The sequence below is a fragment of the Tursiops truncatus genome, chromosome 16, assembly GCF_011762595.2.
Source record: "Tursiops truncatus isolate mTurTru1 chromosome 16, mTurTru1.mat.Y, whole genome shotgun sequence".
In the NCBI taxonomy this organism is placed as follows: domain Eukaryota; kingdom Metazoa; phylum Chordata; class Mammalia; order Artiodactyla; family Delphinidae; genus Tursiops; species Tursiops truncatus.
Genome location: NC_047049.1, coordinates 60,147,457 through 60,162,001, shown reverse-complemented (window position 1 = coordinate 60,162,001; position 14,545 = coordinate 60,147,457). Strand labels below are relative to the sequence as shown.

Sequence of the window (14,545 nt, the reverse complement as noted above, 5' to 3'; positions counted from 1 at the left end):
CCCCATCTCCCCTTCCCCAGCCCGGAGAATGGGGCTCCTCGTCTGCCAGAGGAAGCCAACGGTCTGTCCTCAAACCAGACCCAAAGCTCCCCAGACAGAGACTGTGTTACATCAGTCTGGTCCTGGCCGACTGAGTGACAGGTGACAAGGAGGGGTATACTAGCACCTCTCTCAACAGAGCGGGTCAATCCTCCAGCCTGGGTCCTTCATCCCAGGCGGGATTCGGGAGAATTGCAGAGGGCACCTGCGGAAGGGACAGGCACGGAACACTGGCACCTACGGGACCTCCCTAAACAATGGTTGTTGAGCCTTTGGGGAAGAAAGTCATTGGGTTGCCTTTTCTGCTCCTCTTTCACATCGGTCCCCATCAAGCCTTATCTTTCTCTGTCCCCTCCCTGGTGGTTCTCACCCGGTCTCCCACTGCATCTCTTTTCCTTTGTATCTCCCCGGCTGGTGGCGCTGGGTGCCAGGCGTGGTGACGGTGAGGTCAGGTGTCACCATTGACCGGGAGGCCTTCTCACCTCCCGTCCTGGAGCTACTGCTGCTGGCTGAGGACATCGGGCTGCTCAACGGCACAGCCGACCTGATCGTCACCATCCTGGATGACAATGACAACTGGCCCACCTTTAGCCCTGCCGCCCTCACCGTCCACCTGCTGGAGAACTGCCCACCAGGTACGCAGGGGCAGGCCCCAGGCCCCAGCCCCCAGGCAGGAGCTGGCTGGTGGTCTGTGGGGATTGGAGGCAGAAGTCACGTCCAGCGGGGAGAAGGATGGGCAGCAGGGTGGGTGGAGAGGGAGTCAGGAGACCCAAGTGCCCCTCACCTCCCTTCTCGGACCCACAGCGTCTTGTCTGCAAAATGAGATTATTAAGGTATGTTCCGTCCGTGTTACTGGATGGAAGAACTGACTGTTTTAAAATCAAAATAGGATTAACATGATTCCTATCAAAATCAAACATGATTGGGGAGATAAATTTGATTCTAATGGTCATCTGGAAGAAAAAGGACATTTTGAAAAATAAGTATAATAAAGCCAGATTTGTCTTACCAGATATTTATAACATATTACCAAACTACAGTATTTAAAACCACGTGGTATGAACACAAGACTCGGGCAAAGTAGGCCAGCAACAGATACCGGTAAATTATAAGGAATGTAATATGCGATAAAGGAAACAATGAAACTAATAGTGAAAACTATTTTGTGTGAAAAACATCTCTTCTTATTTAGTCTAGATTCTCACCCCATATCAGACACCAAAAAGAAACCCAAAGACATCCTAAAGGAGCTGTAAAAGAGTATAAAACGTTAAAAAATAAAAGAAGACACTTTGGGTGAATATTTATCTGATTTCGGGATAAGAAGGTTCTAAACATATAAGAAACAGAAGAACGTCAAAAAGGAAAAATACTAAATTTTGGTGCATATGAATTTTAAACTTCTTTACATCATTTAATTATAACCAGTATCGAAAGGCAAACAACAAACTGAAAAAAAAAAAGGTATTTGTCACAAGTTATCATAATTATACAATTTATATAAATGGACAAAAATGGGCAAAGGACAAAGGCCAACACTTTGCAGAAGAGAAGATGCAACTAATCATTAAATTATTAAAAACTGTTCGGTCTCACAAATAATCAAAGAATGCAAAATAAAATAGGATACCATTTTCCTAGAAAATTGCAAACATGCAAAAGGCATAAAAGATAGATACTTATTTACAAAATCAAAATAGACTCACAGATTTTGAAATCAAATTTGTGGTTACCAAAGGGGAAAGCGGGGGTGGGGAGGGATAAATTAGGAGTTTGGGATTAACAGATGCACACCACTATGTAAAACAGACAAACAACAAGGACCTATATTCAATATCCTGTAATAACCTATGATGTAAAAGAATCTGAAAAAGAATATATATACGTATACGTATCTCGAAATATATATCTGAGTCACTTTGCTGTACACCTGAAACTAACACAACATTGTAAATCAACTATACTTCAATTAAAAATAAATAAATTTAAAAATAAAGTAGGCTTTATATATAACAATAAAAACAAAGGTAGATGCTGGCAAGGCTACGGTGGGAAGAGGCCCTTGTGAACCACCAAGAAGAGTATCTCGGTGTGGTGTTTTTAGAAGAAGGCACTGTGCTCAGCTGCTCCCCATTCCCACCCCCACAGGATTCTCAGTCCTTCAGGTCACAGCCACAGATGAGGACAGTGGCCTCAATGCGGAGCTCGTCTACCGAATAGAAGCTGGGGCTCAGGACCGCTTCACCATCCACCCAGCGACTGGTGTCATACGTGTCGGCAATGTCACCATTGACAGGGAGGAGCAGGAATCCTATAGGCTGACAGTGGTGGCCACCGACCGGGGCACCATCCCTCTCTCGGGCACAGCCATCATCACTATCCTTATCGATGACATCAATGACTCCCGCCCTGAGTTCCTCAACCCCATCCAGACGGTGAGCGTGCTGGAGTCAGCTGAGCCAGGCACGGTCATTGCCAACGTCACCGCCATCGACCGTGACCTCAACCCTAAGCTGACGTACCACATCATCAGCATCGTGGCCAAGGATGACACTGACCGCCTGGTGCCCGACCAGGAGGACGCCTTTGCCGTGAATATCAACACAGGTACAAGGGCCTGCTCCCCTCCAGCCTTCCTCCTGACTCCCTGCCCCAGCCTCCTGGCTCTCTGCTTTCTCCCTTACCCTCCTTCTATCGGTTCTCTTGCTCTGTTCCTCCCTTTCCCTCAGCTGCTCCTTCCTCCTCTCGTTTCCCCACTATTGACAGCACATCCTTCCCTCTCTCTGCCGTCTCTCCCCTGGCTCCTTCCCTCTCTGCCTTCTCTTCTTCCTTCTCCCTTGACCAGCTCCCTCTCTGTCTGCTTCTCTTCCTCTACTAGTATTATATGAGAGTGCCCATGTCACCGCACTCCTGACGGCATTACATATTACACAGTTTTCGTGTTTGTAATTTCATAGGTAAATGGCATCTTGTTTTTTTTTTTTTTGCGGTACGCGGGCCTCTCACTGCTGTGGCCTCTCCCGTTGCGGAACACAGGCTCCGGACGCGCAGGCTCAGTGGCCATGGCTCACGGGCCCAGCCGCTCCGTGGCATGTGGGATATTCCCGGACCGGGGCACGAACCCATGTCCCCTGCATCGGCAGGCGGACTCTCAACCGCTGCGCCACCAGGGAAGCCACGGCATCTTGTTTTAATATGCATTTCTTTAATAACCGGGTGGTTGAACACTTTCTTCATATATATCCGGGCCATTTAAGTTGTCTCTAAGTTTCCTATATATGTATATAATACAGAAAAATATATATGATATATATACACACATACATGTTTCTATATTACATATGTGTGTGTATACCCTTAATGATTTTCTTACACTATCACAAAACAAAGCGAACTGTGGCTTATCTTTCATGACTTACGCAGCTTATTATAATTTTGATGGTTTTACCATTTTTCCAAAAGCTCAGTGTTTTTGCTCCTTTGGGGAGTTAAGGAGGGGACATGGGACAAACTTACAGGTGTCTTCTTGGAAGGCCCAGAGGAGTGACAGAAAAACTAACATGGTTATGAAAAAAGGCTAAAAATCATTGTTATTCAGAGAAATGCATAGTGAAACATCAGTGAGATATTGGTTTTCCGTATGTGATTAGCAGACATTAGGATGCGGGACAGTATTGAGTATTGGTGACAATGTGGGGACATCCTATGCTGCTGTAGGAATTTTGACTAATTTCACATCTAGACGGCAATCCAACACAAAGTACACTCATACCCCGTGACCCAGCAATCCTGTTCCTGGGTATACGTGACAAGGAAACACTCAGGTCGATAATGGGACTATCTGAGGATGTTCACTGCAGTGTTACTGGTGACAGGAACTTGGAGGCAACCAAGGCATCCATCACTGGGATGTTGGACAGTAAAATGTGGTGGGTGCACATCATGGGATACCAGGAAGCTGTTAGGAGCAACAGATGAGACGCACACAGAGAAACATGGGTAGACCTTAAAAACAAGTGCTTACGGAAAAGAATAAGAAATAGAATGGGTTATATATACCAGAATCCCATCGCATAAATGTAAAATACATACACAAAAACAATACATGATTTTCGGGAACACCTTCAAATAAAAAATACACTTTAATACGTTGCCCAAGGGGAGAGGAGTAGGAGAATAAAAGGGAATAGATACATACATAAAACAAGAACAGTGCCCGTGACCATAGTGTGCAGTGAACCAGAGAGTATGATTAACTCAGTAGGCCTCTGAGGAAAAAGGAAAAAGGAAGACAGGAAAACCATGAGCCACTAGGAGGAATTAGGTAGCTTAGTCATGTGTCAGGTTAGCAAAATTCCTGCTGCAGTGGTTTCTCAGGACCATGGAGAGCTACTCCACGACCCAGCCCAACTTTATGCTGTACTGTTGCCCATTTTTTTCTGTCCTCCCTCCCTCCGACTGACTCTGTTCTCTTCTGTTTTCCTTTCCAGTGTCTTCTCTGCCCCTCTTCCTCATGCTCTCCCCCTCCCTTGCTCACCTCTCTCTCCTTTCTTCCTGCCAGAGCCTCAGCCCTCTGAGTGTGCCTCTCCAACTGGGTTCCCACTTGCTCCGCTGGCTTCCTGCCCCTCTGCCTCTTCCCGTCCACCCCATCCCTCCCAAACCTCCAGCCCTGGTCAGCTCTGAGCCCTTCCATCCCCCACGCCCTACTCTGCTCCCTCCCCTCTGCACCCTGAACTAACTGACGTTGACCCTCTTCTCTCTTCCTCACGGCTGGCAGGCCCACAGGTTTGAGCTCTGATTCTCTGTCACCTCCCACCTCATCTCTTCTCTGCTTCACCCCATCGCCTTCCTCCATACTCACCGCACCCCTACCACCCTTCCCACCCCGTGGGGCCTGGGCCAAGGCCGTGGCTCAGCCTTTGCAGACTGAATGCAGCCACCCTCTCCCCATCCTCGCTCCCCAGCCTCGGGGGACGGGGAGCGAGAGTAGGAAGAGGAGGAGGAGGAGGAGGAGGCGGCGGCCCAGGGTAAGTGACTGCCCCCTGGCTGGGGCCCCGAGGAGGACAGGAGCTCAGCAGAGGGATCTGCCAGGGGGACAGGAATCCCAGACACCCCAACGCCTGAGAGGGAGCTAGGAAAAGAGAGAGGAGGTTTCACCCTAGGATGAGGCCAATGGGAAGAAGAGCCACCAGGCCCTCAAACTGGCAGGAAGAAGAGAGGTCCCAACAGAGCCAGGCTGAGATGGGCAAAACTCGTTCTGTCCAGTTCAAGCCCAAGCCTCTGGAGAGAAGGCAGGGGCTTGGGGAGGCGTTGGGTAGGAGAGAAGGAAACAGCTCCTTGCTAGTACTGCTGTAGGGCGGTGCTCCTTTCACGGTGCCCCAGGCAGCCCAGCCGCATCATGTCCCACGTAATCAAGACAAAGGGGTGGGCCTTACTGTCTAGGCTGTGCCACCACTGTCCCCTCCAGGGAACCCCCTCAGGGCTTCTTAGCTGCCTTGACCTTCCTTTATGCTTGATCTCCCTAGAATACAAGCATTTTTTAATCTTGATAAAATACATATAAAATTTACCATCATAACCATTTTTAACCATAAGTTCAATGGTTGTGGAATACAAGCATCTTTTTTTTTTTGGCCACGAAGCGTGGAGTCCTAACCACTGGACAGCCAGGGAATTCCAACAAGCGGGGGTTTGTTTGTTTGTTTGTTTGTTTGTTTGTTTGTGGTATGCGGGCCTCTCACTGTCGTGGCCTCTCCCATTTCGGAGCACAGACTCCAGACCCGCGCAGGCTCAGTGGCCATGGCTCATGGGCCCAGCCGCTCCGCGGCATGTGGGATCTTCCCGGGCCGGGGCCCGAACCCGTGTCCCCTGCATCGGCAGGCGGACTCTCAACCACTGCGCCACCAGGGAAGCCCCCAACAGGCATTTTTTAAACAAGCAATTACATAGCACTTTTTCTAAGTGCCAAGCACTGTTCTAAGCCCTTTACAAATGTAAATTCAGTTAATTGTTATAATCCTCCAAATAGCCCTCTGTGGTAGGTACTGTAATTATCCTCATCTTACAAATGAGGAAACAGAGGTGTAGAGAGGTTAAATAATTGCCCGGCTAGTAAGCGGTGAGTGAGGGGCAGAGTGACGTGCCCCCAGCTTGCAGACGGCTGTGGTGTCATCCCAGCCAAAGATGAGACCGGCAAGTCCTGGGTCCTTTGGGGATCATTGCCCTTGGTGGGGATTGGGAGGGTTGGCCAGGAGCACCCCTGGGAGGCCCAGATTTTAGGGGGTTCCCCTTGGGCTGAACCTGACCTGGTCTGGTCTACAGGGTCTGTAATGGTGAAATCCCCCCTGAACCGGGAACTGGTTGCCACCTATGAGGTCACTCTCTCAGTGATTGACAATGCCAGCGACCTACCAGAGCTCTCCGTCAGTGTGCCAAATGGTAAGGCTCCCCACAGGCATCTCCCACATGAGCCCGTAGAGAGACAGGCCCAGAACCGGCACAGGCCTGGCCCCGGGGGGGAGCAGCGGGACCCAGCTACGGGGCTGCCAGTCGTCAGGCCGCAGGGGTGGAGGGGAGGTGGCAGCTACAGTGAGGCTGAGGGGGGCCCTGGGTCCCAGCTGTCAGGCAGAGCTCAGCAGTGGGGGATCCAGAAGCCCAGAATTGTGTGTGATCTTGAACTCCAAAGGCTCAGAGTAGGGAGAAGGCTTGGTAGAGGCTGGAAGGGGACTGAGAAAAGGATGGGTTGACAGAGACTTAGGTTGGAATCCCATTGTCAGAACTGGGAAGCAGGTTGTGGTTGGATGTGAGATAGGAACTTCAGGTCTGAAAAGAAGCCACCTGGTCAGGCCAGAGGAAGCAAAGAGCAAGGAAAGGTGAATTGAGGCCACAGACACCACCCTGGCACCACGGCAGAGAAGAGAGGGGCACGCATGCTGCCTTCTGCAGCTGGGCACAGGCCACCCCGCCTGCAGCCTGAGCCCGGACGGGCTGCTCAGAGGCACTGGATTTTGTGTGGGCCAAGCAGGGAGTGGGGAGGAGGGTATAGGGATGGGGTGGCCTCACGTGGACTCTGCCATGAGACAAGGACAGCTGCTGGGGTGGGGAGATAGGCCTGGCAGATACTGGCTTATCTTTACAGCCCAGAGGCCCAAGTTTTCAGGAAGGAAGGGCAGACCTGGTCTTCTCCTGTGGGTTGGCCAAAAAGTTCATTCAGGCTTGTCCGTGGCAGCTTACAGAAAAACCCGAACGAACTTTTTGGCCAACCCAATCCTTGTCCCAGGCTCAGAGAGGCAAAGGGCCCAGGCTGGTTATATAGAGGGAACAACTCAGAGAGGAAACAAAAGGCTGAATCATGAAAAGGGTCTTAAAGATCATCTTAGTCCCGTCTCATGGGACAGGTTAGGAAACTGAGGCACAGCGAAGGCCAGGGGTTCCACCAGGGTTACCCAGCCAGTTGGCAGAACCCGAGCCCCTTTCCCAATGGAAGAGTGAGTGACCACACCGGAGGCGAGGGTCACGTGCCATGCCACCACCTGAGGCTTGGGGCAAGCTCTAGGGAGCCCCAGGGGGACTGTGAGATGCTGCCACCCCCTCTGGGTTTGGCTCAGACTTAGGAAGGCCTGGCCCAGCCACACTGGGGCCCATTCATGCCACCCTCACCCCCTGCCTCCACCCCAGCCAAGCTGACGGTCAACATCCTGGACGTCAACGATAACACGCCCCAATTCAAGCCCTTCGGGATCACCTACTACACGGAGAGGGTCCTGGAGGGGGCCACCCCAGGCACCACGCTCATCGCCGTGGCAGCCGTGGACCCCGACAAGGGCCTCAATGGGCTGATCACCTACAGCCTGCTGGACCTGATACCCCCGGGCTATGTCCAGCTGGAAGACTCCTCAGCAGGTAGGTGGGAAATCCGCCAGAGGAGGGTTGGGGAACATGTGTCTGTGCCTGCTTAGCCTCCGAGAGGGACCGTGGCTCGCTTCTCACCCTCCAGTTGGGGCCCCTCAGCGGGCTAGGCCAGAGCCAGTATGGCTAACATTCTAGTCACTCCCAGACGCCCGAACTACAGGCAAGAACAGAGTGCCTAGCTCTGGGTCGGGATGGAAGCCCCTTTCGGTGTCTGCTGGAAACCTGGAATACTCCATCACCCTCCCTACCATCCAAGCTCCACAGTTAGTATCACTCAGGGGGCAAGAAGCCCAAGAGGGAATTGTCCCAGAGGAGGTCCTCAGCGTGTTAGCGTACATGCCTTTGACTTGTGAATAGGAGAACAGCTGGATGCCAGTGATTCTCGGCCCCCTGGCCTGGGCAGTGCTGCCTGGCTACCCTCCTCCTTCAAGGGACCACACTCGTCCCTCAGAGCCCCAGATCCCTCTCTTCATACTTCAGAGAGCTTCCACGAGTGAGGGGTGGCCAAAAGGGCAGAGGGTGTCTCTGTGTCTTAGGCAAGGTCATTGCCAATCGGACGGTGGACTATGAGGAAGTGCACTGGCTCAACTTTACCGTGAGGGCCTCAGACAATGGGTCCCCACCCCGGGCAGCTGAGATTCCTGTCTACCTGGAGATTGTAGACATCAATGACAACAACCCCATCTTTGACCAACTCTCCTACCAGGTGGGTGGCCAGGCCAACAAATTGGGTCTGGGACCTGCATCCGTTCCTTGGCACCTTTGGGCATCTCCCACTCCCACCCTGCCAGCCTTTAAGTCCCGTGGGAATGACCACCCATGAGTAGCTTGATGCCCTGGGTTGTCTGCATCAGTGAGTTTCTCGGGCAAGGGCTGAGACTCTAGGACTGACCATGGCCCATGCTTTCTCCCTGCCCACTGGGCTCCAGGGAGCCATCTTTGAGGATGCTCCTGTGGGCACAGTCATCCTGAGAGTCACTGCTACTGATGCCGACTCAGGCAACTTCGCCCTCATTGAGTACAGCCTTGTGGACGGCGAGGGCAAGTTTGCTATCAACCCCGACACAGTGAGTGGGCAACGGAGGGCCTGGGTTTGGGGAGTGGGAAGTGGGAAGGGCCCAGGGTCACAGGCTGAGAAGCCACCAAAAGTATTACAGTCATCCCCCTGTTTCTGGGTCCTGCCACCTGGACATCTATAGCCTCAGAGGTCTTTCAGCCAAGTTGGCAAGCCCTGGTCTCAGAGTCCCAGACATCCTGTAGACTGCGGCCTTTCTGTCCCAGGAGACATGGGAGGAAGTGGCCAGAGTCTTTTGGAACTAGCCCCTTGTGGGACAAAAACTGAGATGTGTCTCCACCAGACCGGAAGACTTGATTCAAGTCCATGCGACTGCTTTTTGAAACTGTCAAAAATAGGAAGCTCTGCGGAAAGTGGGAGCAGTATTTGAGCACCTACTGTATACATGGCCCCATCCTCAGTGCTGGGAGAGGGAAGAAGCACCCATGGACATAGCCCCCATGCTCCCATGGGTCTCAGACTTGTAGGAATGCAGAAGTTCAAGAGAAAAATGGGTGATGATTTTAAATGTCGGCAAATTGGTTCAAAGTTGCTCTTGCAGTACAGCGAGAGAGCCCTGTGGCCCGGGGGTGGCTGGCCAGGCAGGGCCTTCCCCAGCTGTGGGGCTGGAGCTGGACTCTCCCTCCCACCGCCTGCCCACATCCCCCTGCACTCTGCCCCTTCAGCAGGGTTTCTCTCCTTCCTCTTGGTGTGAACAATAAAACACACTCCTGGCCTGGCACCATGAACAGTGAATACTCATGGAGTACTACTTTGTACCTGGCCAGGTAGTGAGCTCCAGCCTGGGCCATTCATCGCATCTCCAGGTGAACTGGGGTAGTAAGGACAAGAAGAACCACTAGAATGAGAGCTGCACGGGGCACAGGGGCTGTGGTCTCTTCAGTGCTATATCTCCAGAGCCCAGAACGGTGACTGCACATAGCAGATGCTCAATAAATACCTGTTGAATTGATGAAGGACCTGACTCCACCCTCCCCCTACTAGGGTGACATCTATGTTCTGTCCTCTCTGGACCGGGAGGAGAAGGCTCACTACATCCTGACTGCCTTGGCCAAAGATAACCCTGGAGATGTAGCCAGCAACCGTCGAGAAAATTCGGTGCAGGTGAGGGACCCTTGCGTGGAGCAGAGACACTAAGGACTGCCATTGTGGAGGCAGTAGGCAAAGCCTTTAGAGCATGGCTGCTGCAGGGCAGGAACAGAACCACCCTGGCCCCTCAAGAGGTGCAGTGGCAGGAAGGAGAGGCAAGAGCTTAGCTGGGGGTTCACGATGGCTGTGGCTCAGGGAGACGGGGACTCTGTAGGAGAAACTTCTTGTGTCAAACCCCTGCTAAGGCAGCTAAACATACCTGGGTGTAACCCAAATAAAGGCTGGGGCTCCACATGGCCCAGTGTCTCCATGCTGTCCCATTGAAAGAAACACGGTCCAGCAACCAAACATAATTATAAAGCATTTATCTTTATGTCTCTTAACATTAATGAGGAACTTTGGTCTTCAGAACAGTGAGAGAATAAATTCCTTATTTTAGGCCAAAAAAAAAAAAAGAACATTAATGAGGGATCAAATTCACAACCCCATTTCCATTCCAGGTCTACTGTCCACACAGTTGCTCTGGGGAGGCCAGCATCCCACCTTTAGGCTCTGTCCCCATTTCCATCCAGAGTCCCACACCTCAAGACTTTGCTTTCTCTTTCTTTCTCCCCCTTCTTTCTGCCCTTTCCAGTCCTGTCTTTCTGTATTCAGTTCTTCCAATTCTCAGCAATAACCTAACCATCCAAAGACAAGTCTCCTGAAGGGTGGGGAGGTGAGAAGCTGGGTGGGCAAAGAAGAATTCTCTTTGGCAGGTAGGCAACCGAGCTGGGAGCGCTCGCACATACCTGCATTCTGTCCTGTCACAGAGGCACGTGCTGTATTGGGAAGAGCACAGTATTTGTAGTCAGAAGCCTAAGGTTCCACTAGCTGAGTACACTGCATTTGTCATGTAACCTCTCCGAGCCTCGGTTGTGAAAGCTGCAGGGAGTGGAGGGCAGGGGCAGTGACGATGATGCCTCCCTCCCAGCCTGGCGGTGAGTCCAGGAGATGCAAGGTGGGAAAGCGCTTTGTGCCCTGAAAGGGGTTCATGGCTGTGAAGGGCTCTGTTACGGATGCAGCCAGGCAGGGCCACAGCAGCCAGGGAGAAAGGGCCTCCTGGTGTATCCACAGGACCTGCCCTGGGCTCTGGGGTCAGCAGACAGAGCCCAGTCCCAGGCCAGACACAAATCCCAGTCAAGAGGGGCGTCCAGAAAGTAGAGTCAGATATATGGGGCCACTGTGGGAAGGAACAGAGGACAGAGTAGGAGCTATGTGGGGAGGAGTCCCCGCTTCAGGACCCAGACACAGATGACCTGTTAACCACGGTACGAGTTGCTGAGCATTTACTCAGGCCAGGGACTGCGCATAGACCATCACGGACAAGCCTCACAAGCCCCTGAGAGAGAAAATCCTATTGTCCCCAACGTACACCTAAGGAAACTGAGGGTCAGGGGGTTAAATCAATAGTTTGGGGTCAGACTAAACAGTGGGCACTGTCCACCTCGGCTTAATCCTGTGTGACCGGGTCACCGGAAGCAGCCCCCAATGTGCTCCTGACCTTTGAGCTCACCCTCCCCTCCAGGTGGTAATCCAGGTGTTGGACATCAATGACTGCCGGCCACAGTTCTCCAAGCCCCAGTTCAGCACGAGCGTGTATGAGAATGAGCCAGCGGGCACCTCCGTCATCACCATGATGGCCACCGACCAGGATGAGGGCTCCAATGCGGAGCTGGCGTACTCCCTCGAGGGCCCGGGCGTGGGTACGTAGCCTGCTCCCCACCAAGGATGCCTTAGGGGGTGGGAGGGGCAGGCTGCCTTCCTGCAGCCCCAGGCCAGGCGTAATAGGAGGAAGGATGGGAAGGAGGTCTCAGTTGGAGCCATGCCCTGCTCTCCTGCCCCCACCTGCCAGAGGCCTTCCACGTGGACATGGACTCAGGCCTGGTGACCACAAAGCGGCCACTGAAGTCCTACGAGAGGTTCAACCTGACCGTGGTGGCCACGGATGGCGGACAGCCCCCACTCTGGGGCACCGCCATGCTCCTGGTGGAGGTCATCGACGTCAACGACAACCGCCCCGTCTTCGTGCGCCCACCCAATGGCACCATCCTCCACATCAAAGAGGTACTGCTGACCCCCGGGGCCTCCTGCTACCTACACCCCCTTCCAGTATTCAGCCCGCTTCTCCATCCTGCAGTCATCCTGCAGCCTGAGAGGGTAAAGGGGCCCCCACTGCAAAAGCAGGGAAACTGAGGCCAGAGTAGGGAACGGGCCAGCTCAGTGCCACACAGGGCAGTATTGAACAGTCGTTAGTAAGAAGGGCTGGGCCAGCAAAGGCTCTTGGATTCACATCAGACTCTATCGCTTACCAGCCAAATGACCTTGAGCAAGTGACTTCTCTGAGTCTGTTTTTTCATCTGCAAAGTGGGACTTATAATAGTAGATGCCCCATCTCTTGCTCCTAAACGTCTGCAAGAAGGACAGTCTCCCCGCAAGTCACTTCCCCTACACTTGTCTCAAAATAAACACATAGCCCCTTCCGTCCGTCTGTTGTTCCTGCTGATACCAGTGTGGAGACAGCCTGGGACTTGAGGATGTGCATCAAAATAAGAAACAAGGGGAAGTGGCTGAGCTTCTGACTACCTCCAATTCTTCTTTCATGCCTTGCTCTCAGTTGTCTTGTAAAGATGGGGAAGTACTCCTTTGACTCCTGCCCTTCCCCTCCTTCCTCTCAGCACCCAAGCCCAAAATGCTCCTTGGTAGAATACTTGGGGTGTCTCCCACTTGTTCTTTGCTCCCCAAACTTCAGCATGTCTCCACATCTCAGAATGTCAGTGTTAAGTCCTTGCTGTCACTCTATCTCCTCTTTGAGGTCCCACAAGAGAAATTTCTCCCAGGGCTGAGCTCTAGGAAACTCTATGCTTTTACCTTGTGATTTGCCCTTTCCTGTGTCTACTGCAATGATGCAGTGGCCCTCTTTGCTTTGCCCACTAGGGAGCTCATAGTGGTCAGCCCACCGTGAATGATGTTGCAGGGACTTAGCACACACGCCTTATCTCCCATCCCTCAGTTTCCATCTTCCTGCCAACCATGGTTTTTCTTTACCCTGATTTTTTTTTAACTTATTTACTCTTATTGTTGTGTATGCATTCTCGTAAGCTGCCTCAAATCTTTTTTTGTAGCGTGAGGCAGGGTATCAATTAATAATAATCTAGTTCTTTTGCACACCAAAGCCCCCCCTTTTACTAAGTTTTTTCCCTTCAAGGGGTCCCTATTTTGAAAGGTTCATGTCTTCCAAACAACCAGCATTTGTTAAGGAATTATGTCTGTCATCCCACTTTCTGTCAATTAGATGTGACTGCCATTTGGAGTTTCTGATTGTCGTGATCAATGAGGTAAACAGTGAAACCATGCTGAGCTGATCATTTTTGAACTAAAAGCAAAGAAACTTGTTTTTTTCTTGTGCCCTTGGCAGCCTTTTCATGGGTCAATGTCTGACGTAAATTGGGTTTTTTGATATCTCAGACTTAACTCGAACTCGGGAGGCTGAGGCAGAGAGAGGTGAAGCGACATGTCTAGGTCACGTGGTGATTTAGTAACAGATTAGCATGCACGTGTCCAGTCTCTAGCCACCATGTCATACCATGTCACCCTACCTGCATGCCCCCCATTTTCAGGTACCCCGTTGGGTGGATGGTGTTGTTTGGGGATACCTAGAACTTCTGTGATTGGGGTAGAAGAGAGCAAGACAGACCTGGGAACAGAGGGTGGCTGTGGCCTCAGCTTTGGGATTCCCCTTCTGTCTTCTAAACCTCAGCATGCAGTGGGATCGGAGGGATGGGATAGCCCCCGGAAGGGCGTCGCCCTGAGAGAGTCTGCAGCATGGTGGATCCCAGGCTGGACTTTCAGTGGGCAGTGGCCTTAGCTGGGGGTGGGGTGAAGGGATGTTCTAGCAGATGCTCAGACTCCAGGAGAGTCCAGCCAAGCAGACAGGCGTTTCCTAAGGATGCTGAAAGGTGGCGAGGACATTCTGCTAGGGGAGGAGAAAGAACAAGAGCTCCATCGGGTCTGGGAGCTGGGATTCTCTCAAGATGCCCCAGGAGCCTCCCTCCTGTGCCCCCTGCAGGAGATCCCACTGCGCTCCAACGTGTACGAGGTCTATGCCACAGACGAGGACGAGGGCCTCAATGGGGCCGTGCGCTACAGCTTCCTGAAGACAACAGGCAACCGGGACTGGGAGTACTTCACCATCGACCCAGTCAGTGGGCTCATCCAGACCGCGCAGCGCCTGGACAGAGAGAAGCAGGCAGTGTACAGTGTAAGGGGGTGGGGCATGGCATGAGGGGCGGGGCCAAAGAAGAGACTGCTCTGGGCACAGGACCACAATGTCCCCACCTAGAATGTCTGCGAGGGTAGTGACCTGTCCTCTGGGGATGCCTGCCTGGGGCCCTT

General features: G+C 52.3%; 1 protein-coding gene across 6 annotated transcripts in view; it reads left to right on the top strand.

Annotated features, from left to right (window-relative positions):
* The window catches only part of CDH23 (cadherin related 23), an 86,745-nt gene that overhangs the window by 56,597 nt on the left and 15,603 nt on the right, over nt 1–14,545 (top strand). For 4 of the 6 annotated variants that reach the window (XR_012326601.1, XM_033841625.2, XM_073793508.1 and 1 more), the window contains 10 exons: nt 471–674; nt 2,188–2,646; nt 6,361–6,477; nt 7,717–7,941; nt 8,487–8,656; nt 8,880–9,017; nt 10,010–10,129; nt 11,679–11,856; nt 12,006–12,217; nt 14,220–14,411. Coding sequence is in view for 5 of the 6 variants with exons in the window: in XM_033841625.2 (XP_033697516.2) it covers nt 471–674; nt 2,188–2,646; nt 6,361–6,477; nt 7,717–7,941; nt 8,487–8,656; nt 8,880–9,017; nt 10,010–10,129; nt 11,679–11,856; nt 12,006–12,217; nt 14,220–14,411 (2,015 nt within the window). In the remaining variant the exon portion in view is untranslated. Of the gene's footprint in view, nt 1–470; nt 675–2,187; nt 2,647–4,781; nt 5,067–6,360; nt 6,478–7,716; nt 7,942–8,486; nt 8,657–8,879; nt 9,018–10,009; nt 10,130–11,678; nt 11,857–12,005; nt 12,218–14,219; nt 14,412–14,545 lie in introns of those variants that run through there. The other 2 variants (XM_073793511.1, XM_073793509.1) reach the window with 2 other exon arrangements.